At 40.5% G+C, this 22,083-nt stretch overlaps 2 protein-coding genes across 12 annotated transcripts in view; one reads left to right on the top strand and one right to left on the bottom strand.

The window, feature by feature from the left end:
- FASTKD1 (FAST kinase domains 1) lies at window positions 1-19,648 on the bottom strand. Of its 10 annotated transcripts, none has more exons than XM_040069156.2 (18): window positions 19,389-19,648; window positions 18,709-18,812; window positions 17,778-17,911; window positions 16,227-16,313; window positions 14,976-15,477; window positions 14,552-14,620; window positions 13,477-13,602; window positions 11,922-12,320; window positions 10,679-10,789; window positions 9,375-9,506; window positions 7,921-8,407; window positions 7,050-7,164; window positions 6,453-6,581; window positions 5,590-5,721; window positions 4,459-4,572; window positions 4,037-4,178; window positions 3,224-3,341; window positions 1-2,221 (listed from the first exon to the last, which is right to left on the bottom strand). In XM_040069156.2, the coding sequence occupies exons 5-18, from the start codon at window positions 15,308-15,310 to the stop codon at window positions 2,132-2,134; spliced, it is 2,499 nt and encodes an 832-aa protein (XP_039925090.1). In that variant the 5' UTR covers window positions 15,311-15,477; window positions 16,227-16,313; window positions 17,778-17,911; window positions 18,709-18,812; window positions 19,389-19,648; the 3' UTR covers window positions 1-2,131. The 10 variants fall into 10 exon arrangements, with proteins under 10 accessions (XP_039925090.1, XP_039925091.1, XP_058277280.1 ...); XM_040069157.2 differs by having other exon boundaries at window positions 17,778-17,959; XM_058421297.1 differs by lacking the exon at window positions 18,709-18,812 and having other exon boundaries at window positions 19,504-19,648.
- The window catches only part of PPIG (peptidylprolyl isomerase G), a 24,445-nt gene continuing 21,625 nt past the window's right edge, over window positions 19,264-22,083 (top strand). The window contains exon 1 of one of the 2 annotated variants that reach the window (XM_040069167.1): window positions 19,264-19,489. The gene's annotated coding sequence lies outside the window, so the exon portion shown is untranslated. Of the gene's footprint in view, window positions 19,490-19,846; window positions 19,972-22,083 lie in introns of those variants that run through there. The other variant, XM_040069166.2, reaches the window with a different exon arrangement.

Here is a 22,083-nt window from a genome sequence, read left to right on the forward strand (position 1 = left end):
ATCTTTCTTTTTTTAGTGATTAGCTCATCATCACTATCATATTGACAGGACACGGATCTCTTAGTACAGCCCAAAACAGAGCACTCCGTTTTCTTCAGAGCATGCTTACAATTTTTTGTAGAGTACCTCTTCAAAGGATTTCTCCCTTGCATAAAGAGGGTGTCATCACGCTAAAGAATTTCATAAATTTAAATCTAATTACAACTGATGTAGCAGGAAAACTGGAAAAGAAGGCCACCACACCTGATGAATAGCAATGCCAACTATCAAATGACCCTTTGCATTGCCTTCCTGTGGGACAGAAGTAAATACATGCAGAAGCACAGCCATCATAGTTCACTTCGATTTGTTACTGTCCACTAGTAATTAATCTGTGGGGCATTTTCCCTTTAGTACCCAAATCTGCAGCTGTGCTTACCACCTTTTTATTGGCTCCAGTTAGAACACTGGTTACACCACCCATCTGCTCTAACACTTGCTGATTTAATATAGAAAGAATGAGTGCAAAGAATGAAGGAAAACACACTAGACTGAATTGATTTTTTTTTTTTTTCTTCAATGCCCTTTCTGGACCACTGATAACAAGTTTTAATCCTCTTCCCATTGTGCATTCTCATAACTTTATCCATACCTAATTCGAAGAAAACTGGCTTGGTACAGTGACTGCTAGAACCCTGAACAGCAGGGTTCAGCTCAAACACAACCTCCCTGACTGACAACTTCAGCCACTGCCACCTTTCTTACACTCTGAGGCTGCTACTGGAAGCTGTCTGTACAGAAACAGTCATGTGAGACCTCTTTGACACCTTCTGAAATACCAACTTGTATTATGATTGTCTTCTCCATTTTATACAAAATACAATGCACGTAGAATCTTTCTATGTGCTGTGCCTTCAATGACATTTCCTCAAAGCCCTCATTACACTTTGGAGCCCTGGGCCATTTGATAACCCTGAGTGTCTAGAGTACCATCTACTAGTTCTGTCAGTCAACCCACAACCATGAGGGCTGCCTCAGGAGGAAAGTACCTTACAGCTTTGATCAATTCTCTTGGTTTTTCTTGACTTTCCATTCCTGTCCTGATTTGTATTCAGTTAATAATTTTTTTTTCTTCTGCTGCTGAAGAGTTAAAAAAAAAAAAGTGACATCCAGGTGCATAATGGCCAATTCAGATATGCAGTTTCTTATCTCTGCCAGGTTTCAAGTGAAATGGTAAAAGAACATGTTCTGCTTCTACTAAATAAGCAAGAAAACATATTCTCATTGCACATGTGAGAAAACAGACACAGCTGCAGTCACCCTAAGGTGATGGCAGCTGTAGAAACAACGTGGCTGCCTCTGGAAAGGAGATGATTTGCCAAGCATAAGGCCCCTGCAGTTACTGCTCTACATTCATGAACATTCTCCTGGCTATTCCACTTCTTCCTTCTACATCTCAGTGTCTTAATGCCTCCTGCACAAACCCTGGCAGGGTTTTCAAATATGTGAATGTGTTCCAGAAGGCTCAGCCATTCTTCTGCACACACCAGATCACAGGGTAGGAGAAGCAGCTGGAGGTTCCTCACCACGCAACACTCTCCTCCAGCACAGTCCCCCACAGTACCTGTGTTCTGAGAATGGAAACTGAATGGCTCTAAAAGCAGCCCTATTCTTAGCAAATCTGCATTTCAGTTTCTTGGTTTCAGAGTACAGATGCTGTTTGATTCCTAACTGCTCATTCTGTCACATGCTGGAGGACAGACATAGTTTCCAGTAGATTTCTGACTCCACTCTCCTAGTCAATAGTATTTCCAACTCTTTTTTTTTATGTCTGGCTAAGCCTCTATGCTATTTATTTAGGAGATAATAATGTAATTTGATTGCAAAACTGCCAGATTCATGTGCTCGTAATAGCTTCCAGATAATGAGAAATTTTAAGCATCTTTAATCACATCTTCACAGCCCACTGTGACCTGCCTTTTGCAATCCCTAATGAATTAAGGATTAAATCTCTACATCTGATGACCTTGGCAAGCCTTGGTCCAGCTGATACAGATAAAGAGATTTTGGAAACATAAGTATTCCAGGATTACGAGATTTTGATGGTACATAAGCTGTTTTTATAGATGTACTTTAGACTGCATGTCTGATATCACTCTATTCCATACAGCTGCTGTCTCAGGTATTCCAGCTGTTCGCCTTTTGTTGATAGAGCCATAGAATTCCATTCGAAGTGAGGAATCTGTAGAATAAAATGGTACAAACTGACTTTTAACATTTGAATAAGCCACACACCATGTAAGAGCAAAGAAAAGGCTCTCTGATATCTATTGTTCTTCACTTGAAGATATTTACCACCTGTGTCCTTCCAAAAGCCTGGCTTACTCTAATACTGAAAAGATCCATTTCTTATTGTAAGGTTTTCCTTTATGTAAGTACAGTCAGTCTGCTTCCAAAACGCAGCATAGTTGCAGAGATATAAAACAGATGCCCACACAATACAGGCTGTGACAACTCTGTTACACCCTCCCCTCTTTTAAAACCCAAATTGAGAGAAAAATCCCAGGCCACTGTAGTTTGTAATGCTAACGTATCAGACTGGAAGGGTGTATCATAGTATAACATGAGAAAGGACGATTATTCTGTTAAAAAAAACCCAACCAACAAAATTTAAGCTTAAAGACAGATTCTAGCTAAAATTAGGTTAGTAATTAAATATATAGGAGCCTCCACATTAATGAGTCTCCATTCTCCAAATGTTTCAGTGCTGGTGGTGAATTAACTCTGGCCTCTAGTGTTCCATGTCACAGCACTATCACTGCAGCAGACAAACAGCATCCATATCCTGTCTGGCAGCTGCCAAAATTGTCTTATCACTCAAGGAGGAGATGTTCAATCTTTTTCTATCTTAGAAATCTTCAGTGAATTGAACTGAAACTCTCATTTCACTTTTTCTCCTTCACCCAGGCTACAATGAGATTGCTAGGTTGCCTGCAGTAAGGTCACACTGGGACCTTTTGACTTCAGCTTTGCTTCGTCCTCTTTCAGAGAAGGTGTGAGTTCTGTGAAGTCCTTACCCCATTTTGAGAACAGCTTAGAATTTCACCCCTAAAGACAAAAATTGCTCTCTCCCAGTAGGTGCTTTTAACAATAAAACTGTCTCTAAACCTGTTGTGAGGAAAATGGATGATTTTGCACTGCTGATGCAATGCAGAAAGGACACAAAGTATTGCTGACTGCTCACCTGAACTACTCGGTACCCCAGCATTTCCAGGTGGCGCTTTTTCACTGCAGGTTCTCCTTTCAGATGACGTGAATAATCTTTGCTAAAAGCTTTTGAATCAAGAAATTCCAAAGCAATTCTGCAAACAGCAAAACTGTGCATTTACTTTCAGGTCCTAGCTGAATAGCAAGAAGTTATAGTTCTAGTTCACTACTGATAGTTGCAGCAAGACTAGATAAACCTGACAATTATCAGAGAACAAAAATTAAACAAATCCCTGGAATTAGACAAAACATTCTCCTCCTGTTTAGAGATACTTGAATTCAGAAAAAGCATTTTCTCCCTGCACCTGTTTTTGTTCCAATGGTAAAAACAGCTAACCAGCATTTTCAAGGCTTACATTTGAAGAAGTGGGAGGAAAACAGTATTCCAATCTCATGAAACACATTTCAGGAGCCTGTACTGGGTTTGGCTGGGATTGAGGCACTTTTCTTCATACCCATTCATATGGTGCTGTGTTTTGAACTTGTAACCAGAACTGTTAATAACACACCAATATCTTGGCTACTGCTGAAAAGCACTGGCAGAGCACCAGGGCCTTCCCTGTTTTCCTCCTTGCTGTTACCCTCCACGTTCTCTCCCACATCACAGGGGCATAAACCATGCCATGCAAAAGGGAGGCAGCAGCTGCAGCTAACCCACCACACCCAAGAATGCTAAATGTCATTAGACTTTGGAAAAAGGAACGGAACATTAGGACACGAGCATCAAAAACCCAGTCTAAACTGGATGTAAGCTTGGAAGAGCTAATGTGCAAGAATTCAATGTACTGACCTTTGAGCTCCTGGTGGCAGAGCTTTTCTCCCTTCATCCTTGATGACATGTCTCAAGTGTATTTCCCCTACACCAGTCAAAGGTATATTCTGAGCCATACAGGAAAGAGGCTTTTTATTTACATCCAGGGCACACTCAAAATCTGCCAGAAAACAAAACAAACCCGTTTACTGACAAAATGAAAGCGAAAGAATTTGATCTGTACAATGTTTACTTCTAGAAAAAATGATAGCCATAATTAGAGATACCCAACATTATATATATACTCTAAGGAACTTTTTAGAAACTGTACTTTATACAACAAATTCTTCTCTGCAATATCTTGTGTTATCTTGGGGCCATATGAAAAGGAGCTTCCTAATCTTGGTGACAACAGTGATATGAAAGGACTCCATAACAATTTTTAATTATTAACTTCTCACCTATTTCATAGTAGTACGGTGTGAGAACAGATATTCTTGAGTAATGCCTCCCTCCTAAGATCTCTGTCAGCATTCTGTGAATATGCTGTCGCTGTGGATTTATTCGGCTCATGCCTACAAAGACAAAATAAAGAATTCATACCTCAAAACGTCCACAGCCAAAATTCTGAAAACAGTTCTTTGAGACATCATATTTTTGACAGCCAGGCTACTGAATTAAATATTTTCCACAGATCCTGAGTGTTATTCCATCATAATTCAGAGACAAAGCCATATTTTAGCTAGAAAGAGGAAGGTGCATGCTATAAAGTAAATTGCAAATCCAGACTTTAGATCCCAGGATTTTTTCATTCACACACTACAAAAATTTAAGTTTTAGATTTCACCTGGTGGATTCTGTTTGCTTTTAATTATGTTTAGACATGTATTTACTCATCTTGTGTTTATTACAGTCATACCACACTATCTGCCACTTCTCTGTCCAATGGAGATTAACACTGCTCCATTAAACATCTTCAGTCTTAGAGACAAAGTAGCTGATTTCTATGGATACCACAGCAGATCTCCCCATGAGAACAGGTGGAGGAGATACTGTGTTTGCATTAGATGGATTTTCTGAATTGATCACTATTCTGAAAGATCTCAGCTGCTACACTTGATCGCTAGCCTACTTCTCTATCTCTCATCCCTGATGGACTTTGATTCTTGTGAGGAAGTAGGGAGGACCAAGTTCAAAAGGAGGCAGTAAAAATATTTACCTTGAAAAATTTAAGTCAAATGTTCAGTTTTGTAAGTGAAGCAGCGAGCAAAATGACCCATCTCCTCCAGTGCAAAATGATCCTCTTCCTGCCTTTTCATCCTTCATGCCAGATACACTGCTTTTGTGTATTTAAATTTTAGTTCTTGTGCAGAAATATCCCATCTCTATTACATTAATTCTCACAAGGAAAACCAGTTTGCTCCCAGTTGTACTCCTACGTGGTTGCACTTTCCAAGAATACATGCTCAGCAGAGAGGGGTGTGCCTTCTATTGTGTGCTAGTGTCAGCATGACAGTTTTAGAAGAAACATCTAGTTTCAAAACTGCCCTTTCAAGTAACAAGGGCAGTTTTTCCTGTCCTAATTTACTTACTGTTATGAAAGACACGTTGGCAGTATGGCTCATGAAACCAAGGGATGTGAAACTCTGGGCATTCCAGGCAGACTGATCTGTTCAATTTCATGAGGCTTGAGTGGACCCTCTGCTTCACTGTATCAGGCATGACTGATTTAAGAAAACCAAACATGGAAATGCGTGAACTGAAATGTGAAAAATCCAACAAATTGAACTAAATGGCAACCTCTAAATTTTTTACTAGAAATGCAAATATTTCTATACTGTGGCATTTATAAAACTCATGCTGCAGAATTTTAGAAAGGTTCTAAAAATCCCAGAGAAAATAAATGAAAAAACCACAGTTCTGCTGAACATTAAGAACAACAGCAAGACAGAAGATAGAAATTGCTTCTATTGTGTACATTTATTTAAGTAGCTGAGAGCAAAATGGCAAGGGTACAATGATCACAACAACATAGAGAGGAATGAAGCAGTCAAACACCATTCAGAGAGAAGAGACAGGTAGGATACATTTCTTGCAGACAAGAATCCCACATTATTCCTTCAGCTTTGTGACTACTTCTAGTAATAAACACCACAGCCAGGTAATTTTATTTCCAATACAATTGAAGAATTATTAAATACCAAGTGCAATAAGTTGACTATAATATTACTTTTTCTCATCTGCGATACAGGTCTGTACTTCTAAAACAAAGAACAGACTTTTGTTCATTCCTACCCTTTCAGCCCTCAAATGATGACTATATTATATAGAGGGTGTCTTTCCTGAAAACAGAATCATTTAAAGAGTAATTCTACATCTCAAGCCATATGTCAGTCCACATTGCATTTTATGCCAAATGCTACACAATCAAATTCATCAGAAGCTAGATAGCTACCTTTGAGTTGAGCATCCAGTTTGCTTAGGAAAGAAACATTAAATATCGTCGTTATCAGAACTGGAGGAAAATACCCAGCCATTGCCAAAACATGAGCAAGCAGCACCAAGTGATAAGTTTCAAGGTGACCTTGAAAAACCAGAGAGAAACTCATATTAACACATGACAAAGTTGAAAGGATTTGCAATGCCCTCTCCCTGGCCTCTCAAACATCTGATTTTCTCTCTTAATGTATAACATAAATCCATACACACGCCCTCTACAATTTTAACTATTTCTTTGTGATCAATCACATAATGTATCCTATTCCCAAATGATGATTCCTTGGGGAACACAGCAATTCTATCCAATGACAGCACAGTGAATTAATCAGAATTTTCACTTACATTTTACTATGCCAAAAATCCTTTGCTAGTCCCTTATGCTGTCATTTTTAACAGATGAAACAAAACCCAAAATTAAATATTTGTCATGGTTTAACCCCAGTATTAGTAGTAACATACATACCATTTCTTTGCTTAACAAAAAAAAAAAAAAACAAAACCAACATTCTACTCCCATTTTAATTCAGTAAAAATCTTTGTCCATTGCACTTACTCAAGTTAGAAGTAAGATGTTGGATACAACTCTCAAAAAATTCTTCATTGTCAGGAGGGTCATAATTCAAAGAAGAGAAAAGGAAGAGAATAAAATACATTTCAGAGGGGGGAATCTGAAAAAAAAGACATCCTAAATCAGGTCACTGCAAAATATCTTAATATTGCTTTATAATAAAGAAAAGCTTTATAATTAATTCAGAATTTGGAGGTTTACAACTAGATTAACTATTTTCTAATTTTTTTCCTTGGTTAACTTTTCCTGGAGAAAATAATAAAAAAATAAAATGCCGTAATAGTTGAAATTGCAGCCACAACCAAAACTTATTTCATGTAGGTGATCCAAGTGTTTCTACACACTTAAAGAACCTTTTAGAGAAGGTTTTTGCATTAAATTTTCCTAAAGAAACTAAACTGCAACAGAATAAAATTGAAGATTTATATGAACACCAGATTGAGAATGAGCAAAAAGATAGTAAGAAAAAAAGAGTAGTTTTGAGGAAACAGACAGCTATTGGGGAAATCCCCACAACAATGAGTACTGTTAAAATATCCACCATGTGATGTGGCTATTTATAAAGAAGTTAAAAAAAAAAAATTAAGATGATCAAATGTAAAGTTGAATGTAAAATATTATGGCTGACTTAACACCGAGTGAACAATAAAAAAGAAATGAAAATAACAATAAGTGCAAATTTATATCCATAGAAGTAAAACAGCTTTAAGTGAGCACAAAAAAAGATGATCTCCAAATCAGCAACACTGAAGAAAACTGAAAAACATATGTGGATTGTGCTCCGAAACACATCAACTACTAACCTGTCCTTTCCTACTGAATAACTCACAGTAGATAGAAAGAAAAACGGTGATACCTTGTCTATATTTTCAACAGTCACAGAAGCTATTCTGTCAAATAACGCAGGGCAGCGGTGGTCTGATTTTATGAGAAAAGAAGACAAGGGTAAAACATTTGCCCATGTTATTTGATCTATCAAGCGTTGACACATGGCCAGAGTTTCCTCATTCAGCGCTTCTTCAAACCACTCTCCATTCACATATGGAAGTTCTTCCAACAGAAGATTTAAGCTGTTGGCTTGCTGAAGCCTCTGAAATCCACAGTCATTTAGCTTTTGCAGAAGCTTGGCACATAGCTCAGAACTGTTTGGCCAGTGCAACAAGCCATGATGATTCCACTTGACAAGAGCTGTAGCAATGCAATTCAAATGATGGAGTCTGCATTGAGGCAAAACTGCTGCTGCTTTATTTATAACCATTTCCTCCACTTGACAAGAAGGAAGCATGGCCAGAACACGAATTATGGCTGCAGTATCAGCAGGTATCACACTAGATTTTAAACAACTGGAAGACAGGTAGAAATAAAAAGTCCATCAGTAGTGACAAACTGCAAATGTTCGAACAAAACGAAAAAAATTACATGCTTGAACTTCTAATTTAGAAGTCAAAAGCTGCACGTCAAATATAAAATAAGCAGAATATTAGTGACTTGGCAGAAATCCACACATCTTTTTTTTTTTTTTTTCAGTGATATTAATGTCTTCCTTCTAATTTATTCAAAACCGAAAAGGGGGAAGAAGACAGTGAGCAGCTCAGTCAGCTGGTGAGACTCTGACTGTTACTGATAAACACAGAAGTTCCTAGTAAGGCCAGAAGGTTCCACATTTGTCAAGGTTATCTGTGAGTTTATGGGCCTGGTTAATTTCTGTGATTTCTGTTCTAGGGAGCATCAGGTTTTGAGGTGCCTGAGGAACATAGAGACATCATGCACCAAAATATGTACAGCCAAGGCATTACATTCCCACAGAGGCTGAAAGCAACATCTCTTCTCTGGGAAGTTTCTGTTGTTGTGTATAAGCCTAAGAACTAACTGGACAGTTCTTCAATAAAAAGGGTACTTCTGTGTCACATTCTTACTTGTCCCAACCACGGCATTCTGTCTCTTTTTCATTACTTCTTCTGTCAAGCATCAAATACAATATTAATACCTATCCATCCTATCAAATACCAATCAAAATTTATTGTCATTTCAACATCATTATATTACAGTGGTCAAAAAAAAAAAAAGAGGGGAAAATACTTTTAAAAGGTATCATATATATTAGCAGATACTGTTGGGTCTACAGTCAAGACAATATCTACTTTGCATCCTCTGATTTATGTGTTTAATAGAATCAAAAACTTGTAACAGTTTGTTACTTCTTTGTTTTTTAAAGGAACAAAACACTAACATCTTAGATTGCTATTTAAAATCTTAAGGAGAGAACTGTTTAAAGCTTAAATAGCTACATTTCCAAGAATACACACTTACCCTAGTAGTATCATTTTTAGTTTGGCAAACAGCTCCAGATCCTGGCAATGCAACACCACCAAGTACTGTGTTAACTTTACCAACTGTAATACATGATAGCTGTCCAAGTGTTTGTGCAGAACAGAAGCCATTCTGAATACAAAGAGCAAAAGATGACATGGTATTAAAGCTAAAACAAAAGATACTGCAAAGCCCAACATGCCTCATGAAAAAGGGGTGTCCTGTGGTGCACAGCACCCACGTGGAGGGTTTCACACACCTGCACTCCTCTCCACACAGATTTTGACACCATTCCACTTAAAACAGAGCAGCCTCTCTCCGCTTGCTGAATTGCAAAACAAAGTCCTCATCACAACAAATCAGCTACTTCACACTACTAATTTCTGTTGCAGATTTCCCGATCAGCTGAATTTAGAGTGGATCGAGAACATAATAAACTAGGACAGCATCACCAGCTTCAGCATCACCAGCTTCAGCACCACTTACATAACAGTGGTTGCTACAGCTGTGTTTGTCTAACACAGCAGAGGAGGATAGATTTGTAGAGAAAGATCATACCTCAAGACCTTCTTTAGACAGTGAGACTCAAGAAGAAAAGGCATTAATTCACCTGATCTTCCTTTTAGTATCCCTTTGCTCCACAGAACACAAGGATGTCCTTTTTCTTTCAAGGATACATTTGATTCATACAACTACCTTCAATCCAATAACTGTTCACAACCTGCACTTAACTCTGCTGTATCTCTGACATATCTAATGCTGCATCTTCTGTGCCCAAAATATCAACTTCTTTTCCATTCACTGTATGACAGACACTACCTCTCCCTATAAACAGTTTTCAGTTCAAAACAGCAGAAAATGTGGCCCAGGTTCTTAAAAACACAAGCTTTAATAGTGCAAAATAGGACACAATGACTTCTGAACTAACAATTAACAAAAGTATCAGGATCTCCAAGACAGGAAATGTTCTCTGCAACTTACTACATTTCATTTGCATTCTCATGAGTTTACAGTAATTTTTAGAGGCTAAGATCACATATTTGTAAATCAGACAGATAACTATACGACAGTAACTTGGTTAAGAGCGAAATGCCTTTCTTTGAAATTCCTAAATTGCCTCAGTTACTTCTGGGTCAAGCTGCAATAATCTCAAATGTGTAATAGCCAATAACTTTTAGTGTATAAGCACTTGTGTACAAGTGATGCACCCGCTGCCCCTAACTCACTGGATATGTCATCGTTTTCCACACTAAATGCAAGTTTGCCTAGAAAATACAAATTCTTAGTAATATCAAAAAAATTACTTTTTGAGTAGATGAGAATTTCTGCATTTCATTTTCTGCATAGTCTTCAGTATCATCAATACTTGGTGACTGCTAAATTCCTCTGCCATGTGTACTGCAGTTACTAGCAACCTAAAGAGGAAAAGACATTTTTTCCAATGAAAAACAGTTGAAAAATCTCTGGCAAAGACTGCAGCCATTTCTTTACCTATGAGGAAAAGAACCTAAGACTACTTCTGAAAGCAAATTTCTCCTAAACTAGAGGCTTTTGTTCTGTGGACTTTTCTTCTAAACTGTTGGTCTGTCTAGCACAGGTAAAGGGTTGTGGGTGTGTTGGATCAGTGTATATTGTTCTGATGTTAGAAACCAGCGAGTCCACCAATTCTAAAAGCAGACAAGAAGTAGGGAAGTTACTCTAAGACACAAACCAATTCAGGACCAATCAGCAAGCTACAGATAACAGAATCAAACATGAACTGAACTGGTTCCTTTGTAATTAAAGTCAATGTTTATCACAAACAATATAAATTTAAAAAAAAAAAAGAAAAAAAAAAAAAAGAAAAACCTTTGGAACTAAATCAGCTATGGCAAAACCAACACAAGTTTGCAGCATGTCCAAATCTCTGAATAAAGAAAATGCTCATGAAGAGAAATATGAAAACATGACTCATTGTAATTAATACAGAAAATTCTGCCTAGAACTGCAGGCTTTGAGAGACCCATGAGTAATACCACCCCCAAACAGAATTTTGTGGCACAAGAAAAACAGGCAGAGAAAAAAAAAAAAACTGTCACACAATACTACACTCTAAATAAATGTTGAAATGTTCCCTAATGATGATCTTTCATAAAGATTAGGATGTCAGCAATCTGGTATAGGACAAGACTCACGTTTTTTCAGCTACTGATAGTCTTAAACAGGAAAAAGCAACACATATCACTGCATGTATTTTCAGGAGAAAGACAGAAAGGTTTTTACTACCACTCAGTGTGAAAGGAGAGCTGTAATCAAAGTGACAGAGCTACAGGATAACAGCATTCACACCCCCCCTTGATTGAAGGATCTGATTCAACTTCTTAATAAAACATACTGCTTTGACAGTGTTTCCATGATGCAATCATCCATTGCCACACTGTTACAACCAGGAAACATAAGGCTCAGCTCACTGATGGGTTCAGAAATTCCTCCAAACGCCGGTACATTTTTAATTTCTGTGCAAGAATACGAGTGCAATAAATAAGACAAAATGATTAATAAACTTACCTTTCTCTAACCTTGAATCCTGCCATAGGCCCAAGAGAAAAAAATAATTTTGCAAATGTTTCAGGATCATAACAATCATCTAGAGCTTCAGATAGCAGCTGTTTAGCAATCAAGCGGAATTCAGCATTGTCAAAACCCAGCTGCTCATACAGTCCAAAAATATGACTAATACTATGTATATCAAGATGGGAGGCACTTTCAAGGAAAATCCTGTTGCATTTTGCTAGCAATGGATGATATTTCAGTTTAACATTTTGGAGAAATTGTAGTATTCTTCTGGCATAGTTGAAGTGGAATTCATCCTTTTCTTCTAAGAGCTGTTCAGCCTTGTGTAGTAATCGATCTCGAAAGCTCTCTGTGATAACCTCAGATATGCAGATCATCAAAACTGACAAGATCCTTAAAAATTCAAAAGATTTCACATTTACATGTTGAACATAGTAAGCACTGCATTTTAGATTTATTAAATGAAGTGCACAAAGAAAGGAATGGTAGCTGAGGTGTTGTTGGCTCCGGTGCAAAAAGAATTTTAAATCTAATGCAGAAAAAATGGATGAGCAAAAGCCATTTATCCTACTAAAGTAAAAATTCTGCTTTCAGTTAACTACTGAAATAATTCGAATTTTTCAGCCATCTCTTACAAAGTTACGCAAGATAAAAGCATTTGCCTAAGGCAAGACCCTGATTTGCCCGATTCATATTTGCAAAAATACCTTTAATGTTCAACAGACACTAAAGAAGCCCAAACAATTCACAAGTGACAGAATGGGGAAAAGAGTCATTGTCACTCGTAAAGAAAGGACCCCTTCCTCAGGGAATAAAATTATGACCACAGAGAAAGTGATTTCAGTACAGAAATGCAGTCCTATTCAAGGAGTTTCATAAGCAGGCTCCTCACATCTGACAAAATCAGTGCTGGGACTGCTGGTGCTATATAAAGCAGAAAAGAGAAGCCTTTGCTGTAACAGCTCCAGGGGAACAGAAATGAGAAAAAGGAGCCCTTTGACTAGGGCTATGTTTTAAGTCATTTAAATATACGGGTAAGATGCTAGACATGCTATTTATTAATTCAACTTGACCAGAAAAACAATGCTCTTAAGATAAAAAAATGCAATACGGCTTCAAAACCCCTTATGGATGTTAATAAAGCCATGTCATAGTAGAGAAACTATCAGTGTCAAGGGAGAAAAAAGGAAGAAAAGCATCTTCTGGTGAGTCAATAGCCTCAATATTACCAAAAAAAGTCCATGTTTAGAATCAGGATAAAACTGATTCTAAATATCTGCTGTACTGTAAGTAGAACAGTGGAAATTAATTACATCTTTATACCTAAACAATCAAGCAGTAGTTTTAATAATTTAGATTGGTTATAAGGAAATTCTTCATAAAGTCATTGGGAAAATGCATTCGCTTGTCAATCAGTGCACAAATACAAAACACGTCTTTCCCACAAACACCCAGCTGAAGCAAAGCAGTCTCCAGCTGAGAAAAAAGGAAACTTTTCAGAAAAAAGACAGACCAGCTTCATTTTGCTTCTTCTGCTTCTGACACTTACCTTATATCCTGTATAGAATCCAGTTTCGTGTCCACAATATGAGCTACTTGGCCAAGTATGGGATTGAAGTGCCTGTGCTGCTTGTATACGCAGAGAGCAAATTTAGACAGAGCAGGCAAACTAAGCCTATCAAGACATTAAAGACAGTCAGACAGGCTATCTACCTTTTATTTCTAGTCAATAACTAAAGACAAAAATCTATCTGAACAATTATATAAAAACCATGGTTATAGCCAAATTACAAAACAAGGAAAAAAATATCTAAGCAAAACCCCTAGGTGTTTAATATTGCTGTGTATATGGAGTTCTACAAGAATTAGTTGGCCTTCACTTAACCAGCCTAAGAAATCTATAAAGATTGTATTTGCAAGCAATGATGTCAAATGGATAAAATGAATGTGAGCAATTTATTACTTGAATATAATTTTGTTTTCAAGCTACACTGTATTCATTTACTTGTCAAGATGCTCCACATATTAAGAAGAGGCAATTCTGTGATGCTGGTGCCAAGACTGACACTCGGTTTTGCCATTATCCCAAGGTTAAAGAATGAAAACTGCAATATCCCTCTCCAAAAAAAAACCAAAACAACAACAACAAAAACAAACACAAAAAACCCAAACAAACAAACAAACAAACAAAAAAAAAACCCAAGAAAACACAACGACAAAATGCACAAAGGGAAAATGCTGCTGTTTAAATACAAAATGTTTTTACTAAAATTGAGATAAGCATGGTTCTAATAACCATTTAAGACCTGGACAGCAAGCACTGAGATAAAATTATAAATATGAAAACCTGCAATTCACTTCAAACACATAAATCTACACAGACAACATATTTCAAAATCTCAGATGTTGGACCCCGATGTTGCAGTATCTGAATCTCTCAAGCATTTGCGTACCAAAGTCTATATGCATAATTTTCAAAACTTTCAAAAATACAACTGACATTTAAAATACTCATATTGTGTTTTAAACATAAATACTCTTTGAGAACTCGTGCATAATCTCACATGAAGCAAATCATGCTTGCAACTTATACCTTCCACAAAGCACAGCAGGACAATACTTGCCTTTCTAATCTTTTCCATGCTTCTGTAACAAGCACTTTTGCTAGACAAACGTGGTCTTCAACATCGAGCCTTCAAAATAAAGACAATACTTTGCTCAATAGTTATAAAGAAATAAGAAATACATCCTTTCATTATTTATCATAATGTTTTACTTTTCTATCATTCCCTCCATTCAAACAGATTATAAACATTTGTGTGTGAATAATCAGAATCCATAATAATGATAAAAAGTATTTACTGGGACTGCGAAACAGATCCATTCTGCCTGTATCTCCCACGCTGAGGCACAGGACATTATGCTGTGTCACACAGTCAAGAAGCTGTGGAAGGGCAGTCTCATCACAGTCTCCTTCTGAGACAGCTCTGTAGTCAAAATTCCTTCTCCTTTTATTACCAGATACAAAATGCATTTAATGCTCTTTACCTCAGGATGCTATATAAGGTGTCCACTATCGCCTCATCTTCCATGTGTTCCACCTTGTTTTCTGCCAAAATGCAAAGAGTAAGGAACTGGGAGTGATTTTTTACATAGTCACTAGTCCTTAAGAGAAAGGGCCTCTCCTTTTGCAATTGCCACAGCACGTTCAATGCAGCTCCCACATGCTTTTCAGAAAGTCTGGCCTTGTTCCTTCCGACAAGGCTGAACACTTCATCTTCATGGGTGCAGCCACTTATCTGGCTCAAAAGCAGATCACTACACAGAGTCCGAGCTTGGTAATGTCTCATCGTTAACAAGCAAACCTGCCTCAAACAAAGCATTTTGCTATGCCTACCAGCTAGATTTAAAGTGTCCGGAAAGATTCTTCTTTCACTTTTCACAGTAAACCATGCTGTTGCAAACAAGAAACTCAACTATTTGAAAAACAGAAGAACATTTTTCTTTGATCCCGTATGCTCGCTGTATTAAGAAGTCAGTTCTGAGGTACCTGTAATGAGAATGTATCAAAGCACTTAATTTCAGTCACAACAACAAAGTAAAAATCAGTGTCTCTACATTATGATGTTCTAAAACTTAAGAAGAACCTACAGTCTGAACTCTTCTCCTAGAAAAGCTCCCAATGACACTGACATGCTCACAAGTACTTTGAAGTTAGTGCACTTGGTAAGTTTTCAAATGCAGAAAACTGCCTTTAAAGGCCACACGTGCTATCAGTGCTACTACTGAGAAGGAAAAGCTGAAGATTTTAACATGCCAGCACTGCATGACTAAGTGAGACTTGCTCTCACTAGGCCGTAATCCCAAACTGGGGTCCAAGAACTGACAGAAAATATAACTATTGCTGGTAAAATGAAGTGAGATGGCTTCTAGTCAAGAAGGTTGATCACCTTTGTATTACAGGATACTGATCAATCACACACAATCAGCTGCTATTGCCATTTCACAAAAGAAAAGCAACCTGATTCCAAATTATAATGGAAGCTACAGCCTTATCTAATGAAATTTATTAAGTATTCATTTGTTTTCTTTTAACATACCCCAATATGTACACAGTATTAAAAACTATGTATTCTACAACCTACACAAATTGATTCCAAGCTGGAGTACACAAACCACTAGTGATAAAAGTCTTAGTACACTAAAAAAGCCTCATCAAATTCCCTCAACTCAGAGATCATGGAAAAGTCTAGAAGTCGTGCTTTAAAAGATATAATCATTAACTAAAATTATCAATACCTTCAGCAAACTTAAATGCTCTTCAACTGGAGGCATGATTCCATCAGTGCAATGTTATGAAAGGGGTGGCAGCAGTACCCCCTAGCTCTGTTGAGGAAGAAGAAACCTTATTTTTGCAGCCTGTGCAAGGTACTGAAATCATTGCAGAAAGATGGATATAGGTGGATTTCCTCTGACATCTGTACAATCCTCTTCTTAGAACAAAAAGCCATATAGCATATTGCACTACACTGCTGTCACTGACACTGAGGTAGATACAAGGAAAGCTAAAATTAAGTAATTTTAATTTATGATCTGCTATAGTAAGAATTTTCTTCTTTCCTATGCAAAGGTACAAAAAATTCACATACTACGTACTAAGTATTTTTTATAATAATGATTTGCTTTATAGTCCCTTTTCAGATATTGCTTTTATTTTGTTCCAGACGATAGTTGCTTTAGAAAGAATTTATGTCCTACAGTAGCGGCAAGCTACAAGAAGTCAGGATAAAGCAGATACCTGAAAAAAATATAAAAACCTTAAGGCTCAGTTTCCTGTAAATCCACGTGACACATCCTTTCCCCTCCTCATGCTGCAAAGGACCTTACATCCCCTGTCCAACTGACAGGGAATCAGGATCTCTATCTAAAACGGCTTGCGGGAAGCTTCCAAATATTTCTCTATTTCACTGCGCAGATGCAAGCGATTTACCACAAACTTTTAAACAATTTTAAATCATAGTAAATTCAGGTACCTTTCAAAAAGTTCATCAATAGAAAACATCGGATGTTTTCATACATCCAATTACCTAGAGTAAAACCAAAAAATTTGGATGTACTTAAATAACTGTTCCTAAGATGTTCTACTTACCATGCAAAACGCACCCTAGAAGGACAAGGTCTTTAAAATTATTTTCTATCGGTTGAAACACAATAAGCACTCTCAAGGCTGGATTACAAAACACAGCGAGCCAGGAAGCCTCCCAAAAAGGAGAAATTGTGGACACTCACCACTCCCCAAGTATAAGTACTATTAGAGATTTAAGCAACCGAGCCTTAAGAGAGCCGCTCGCGCAGAGCAGGGCGTTTCAGCCACGCCTGCCCGAGTCGCGTCAGCTCCCGCGGGCACAGCCGCGGCAATACAACAGCCCTGTCCCCGGGAACCAGCGCCGCTTCCCGCGGAGCCCGCCCGCTCCGTCACGCGGGGAATTCCGACCCAGGAGCGTCCCGGGGAGAGCGCGGGAAGGGCCCGAGCCGCCACAGGAGGGGCGCGACCCGCGCCGCCAGGCTGCATTCCCGGGGCCGGGGCCCCGGCACCGCTGCGGGGCGCTCCCTGCGCGCCTGCCGCACCGGCACGCACCAGCACGCACCGGCACGCACCGGGCCGCCGGGAGGCACCGAGCGGGCGGGTCCGGCCCAGCTGCCGCCCGGCGCGGGGCGGTAGCGGCTGCCAGCGCTGGCTTCAGCGAGGGCTTGTCACAGGGCAAACTCCACCACGCGGCGGGGTTAAACGAGAAAGCAAAGGAGCCAGCAGCTCCGCGGGCCCGATGCGAGGAGAAGCTCTCCGTTTACCTTTGCCCAGGGCCCCTCCAGCTGTCGAGCCGCAGCCGCTCCCTCCGAAGGCGGCCGCCGCAGCCCCAGCACTCCACGTGCTCTGCGCTGTCACTCCCCGCGCGCATGCGCCGAGGCACGGCATTGCCCACGAGCTGGCGGGAAGCGTAGGCAGAAAGGGAAAAGTCCAGCCAATTAAGACTCTCCAAAGGAAATAAAAATAATAACTTCAAAAGGTCCAAGGTTCATACTGACTATTGCATATTAAATAAAGCAATAAATAATTCATTGGGGGGGGCGGGGAAGTCTTCCCTGCCTAGAAAAAGCACAAAGAGATTGAAGTTATGAAGGGTGAAGTTGACGAACTAGGCTTTGTTGTACTGGAATTAATGCTATTTTATTTTACAGAGGTTTATTTTATGCTTTGCAACAACAATAAATTTAAGATGATTGGCACAAATATACCTTGCAACAAGTATGTTGCTCGTGCGGAATATGCATAGCTCCAGGTCACCACCTGATAGCAGCAGACATTCAGAAAGAATGATAACAGTTTCAGATTGCTCTACATTCTATCCAAAAAACAGAACTAGGACTATTACCACGGCCAATTCTGATCAACTTGTATTGCAGCTGTCTGTCAAATGTTTGGGGTTTTACTTTTTGTCTGTCAATATATTGGATGCCTATGAATATGGAACTCAAACTAGTAGAACAGACCCCAAGTTATTTATTACAGGTATGTGGTGTTTTAGAAAAGGAGCACTTTTTTTTTTTTTTTTAACTGGATTAGTTATAATTTTTGTACTGTGGAATTTGTAACTCGGACAGGTTCTGTGTCCTCCTGCTAACAAATTCCAGATTACTCCAGTTACAGTTTACACAGGCATGCAAGTAACAAAGCAAGACCCAAACTCTGTCAGGTGAGCTCAAAGGGTGGCACGTAAAGTACCTCTTTCAAGAATGTCAGGACTCGTGCAAACTCACAGAACAATTCCAAGGCATCTGAGAGGAAAGCTAGCAGAAAACAATTCTGTGTTCATATGAAGGAGACTTCTGTGAATCATACAGATTTTTCATTTAGAAGATGCAGAACTTTTCACTTTTGACTTGTGAAGTACATTTGGACAAAACAAAACAATGCCTAAACCAAATTAAAAATCCTAGATGAAATTGTTAAATTTTAAATTGGAAACATAAGGGAGGAGAGCAAGACTTAACAAAGCATGCTGTGCTGAAGCCAGTGTTGATTTACTGAACAGATGTTCACTCACCAGCTTCTTCAGGATTTCAGAACTCACAGGTGTCAGTTTCACTTTTTTTTCTTTTTTTTTTTTTTTATTTAATTTACAGAAAACCATAAGGAGATCACTGGGTTTTCTACTTCTAGCAAACTTCTCATCAGCCAGTCACGTAACTTCCATTACTTCCCATTATGTATGTGATTACTGACCCAAACGCCTACCGGTTTGAATTAAAACTCATCAAAGGAGGTACATAATCAGCGCCAGTCTTAGTTAATTTTGAAGGCGTTCACAACTTCAGGCATTGTCATAAACTTTCGTTCTTTAGCTTTAAGATAAATTAACTTTGAATTACAATACGTACATACGGGATACTATTATCACTTACTCCTTTTTTGCACAGTTGGCCTAAATTCCCGTGTAAAACCTTTACAAGCCCTAGCGAGGCGTACTGCAGGAGGAACCCCGAGCGCTCCCAGCACCGTGCAGGTCGGCTCATTTACCAACGCTTGGCCATGTCGCGGGCTCATCGCCAAGGCGCTCCCCGCTGCCGCGCCGGCGGGGAAGACCAGGACTGTTCTCGAGCACGTTTGGCTAGAACGGGCCCGCGTACCTGCCGAGCCGCGGCTCCTTCCCGCGCCCGCCCGGGCCTGGGCCGGCGGGGCAGCGGGAGGGGCGGAGCGCCGCTGACGAGCCCGAGGAGGCGGGCGCCCCTCCCCCAGTGGCTCGGGCTCCTCGCGAGCGGCCCGCGGCGCCGGGCCGGGCTGCGTCGCAGCTTCGCGACCCCTCGCACCCCGCCCGGGCCGGGGCAACGCCGCTCCCGCCGCCACGCTCCCCCGCCCGCCCCCGGCGCGCCGCCCCCGGGTCGCCGCTCCCGCCCTGTCCGCCACTGACGCAGTCCGTGCCGCACCAGCTCCAACATGGCGGCAGCGCGGCGCTGAGCAGCGCGGGGTTACGAGGGCCGCCAGCGGGTGAGTGCCGGCTGCGCCGCCGAGCGAGGGCCGTCGCCCGGGCCGCGCCGGGGGCCGGACGGACGGCGGAGGAGGAGGTCGCGGCACCGCGGGGCCTGAGCCTCGGTCACGGCGCGGGTAGGAGCCGCGGCCCCTCCCGGCCGGCCCGGCCGCCCGCGCTGCCCCCTCGCACACGCCCCTCGCGGGGCCCGGCCGCCCGCGTGCGGGGGCAGGCGGGCAGCGGCCCTCGGCGCGTCCCGGGTGCGGGCGGCCCCTGGGAGCGCAGGGGTGCGCGGAGCCGCGAGCGCGGCCCGAGCGGGCGGGAGCGGCAGGGGTGGGTGAAGCGGCGCGCGGGGCCTGGCGCGCGTCGCGGCGGGGGTCGGGGCTGGCGGGCCGGCTGTGCCGCTCCGCAGCGCGCCTAGCCGCGGGGCTGCGCCCGCAGCGGGCGCCCTCGTCGGGCTCGGGTGCTGCTGGGGAGTTTGAATGAGTCTTCCCTCCTCCCCTAGACGAGGGAGGAACGGGGCTGTCTGCGTGCCACATGTTCTCCCTTCTGCAGGCCTCTCCTAGGGAAGTGGAGCCTGCAGGAGACTCCTCTGCCTCTCTGTTTTAGGGATTTCCTAAGGCGTTCTAAAGACTTTCATGAGTATTGAGTTTAGGCTCATTTTGTTTGCGGCCGTGGCCAAACTATACTGTAAATATAATGGCTGTACTTCGAGGCCCTGAAGAGGCTTTGAGAGACTTAAGAGAAATAGTTCACTCGAACTGTCTGTCGACAGACAGACGCTACTGTTGTAGTGCTAAACGTTGCCTTTAGATTCAGTTACTATTAGAAAACCTCAAAAATTATAGAATCACTTTGGGCAGTAGTTTCCTAATGTTTGACTGGTTAAGTTAATTATATTTAGCAATCATGTAAAACCTGTTTTAAGAAAAATGTCACACCATTATCTTGTGTATAGTCGATTTTCTAAGATGTATTTTGTCTGAGAGAATATTTTGGAGGTTTCATGGGGTTTTTTTAATATATTACCAGCAGAAGAGGCTGTTCTTTGGGCAAGGATGAATACTAGGGTTGGTGGGGTTTTTTTGGTCGGTGGATTTTTTAAATCTTTTTCCCGCCATTTTGTTTCACTCTTCCCATTGCATTGGGGTCCAGCATCTCAGATTTTTAGGTGCTACCATGATAAAAATATGGTAACAATTTGTAAGTTAGACATGATTTATGAAGCATTAATTTGTCTAAACTCATAGAGCTTGGTTTATTAGTTTGTAAAAATTATTTATAAATATTTCAGAAATAATGTATTTTCCTGTTTGTGAAGTAGATCTGAAGGGTAGCATAAAAAGGACAGCAGCATCAGTAGTTCTCTGAGAGCACCTTTGGGACTGTATTTCACGTTAAGACTTTGCATTCTTTCAGTCCTCTTCTGTGAAACAAACATTATTGTTTTAATTAGCTAGCAGTCATCAAGCTGCTATCAAGAGAAAATTTGGGTTTTCTTCCTCATAGGATCTTGGTAAATCTGGGGATTACGAGGGAATTTAGAGTGAAGAATATGTACTGGAGTGGAGGATTTTACTGTGTTGCGCCATGATTCCTCCACTACAAGTTCACTCCTCCATGCCATGGTTAATTTAGGATCCAGCTTCCATTTGGAAGCAGAGTCTGTGAGTGCCAGGGGAAAAATGTGGCCATCTTATGCAGTGAGGTTTAGGTCAGAGGCTGGGATGAGGCGTAGAAGGGATCTAGAGGAGTGAGGAAAGGGGTAGAACATGAGAATAAAGGATGATACAGCAAGGTTTGTTTGGGTATGGTTGACTAATATGGGTCAGCATTCAGAGCTGTCTACTACTATTGTGTGATTGTCTTGCTCTCATCTTCAGTAACAGGTAGGAAAGGATTCCTCTGCTGAAATTCATTTTGGGATTTACATGACTTGGAGATTACAGCCTGTAAAAGGGTTTTTTCCCCTTTCATACAAAGCATAAACTTGCCTTTTCTTAGCACTTTTTAAGTTTTAAAATAAAAGTTCATGGATTCAGGCCTATTCAAATTCATGCCAAGAAGTGCACTTATTTGTGTACAGACCTGACAGAAAACACCTGTATTTTTTCACAAATCATAATACAGAA

This window comes from Hirundo rustica, chromosome 7, assembly GCF_015227805.2.
Source record: "Hirundo rustica isolate bHirRus1 chromosome 7, bHirRus1.pri.v3, whole genome shotgun sequence".
Classification (NCBI taxonomy): domain Eukaryota; kingdom Metazoa; phylum Chordata; class Aves; order Passeriformes; family Hirundinidae; genus Hirundo; species Hirundo rustica.

Excerpts from the sequence above, each read along its gene's own strand:
- FASTKD1 (XM_058421297.1), bottom strand. The coding sequence starts at position 15,310 with ATGCTTTGTTTGAGGCAGGTTTGCTTGTTAACGATGAGACATTACCAA. Across the intron at positions 13,603-14,551 it reads GCATGGAAAAGATTAGAAAG|GCTTAGTTTGCCTGCTCTGT; the intron begins GCAAGTATTGTC and ends ATGTCTTGATAG. Across the intron at positions 7,165-7,920 it reads CTGTTGAAAATATAGACAAG|ATTCCCCCCTCTGAAATGTA; the intron begins GTATCACCGTTT and ends CTTTTTTTTCAG.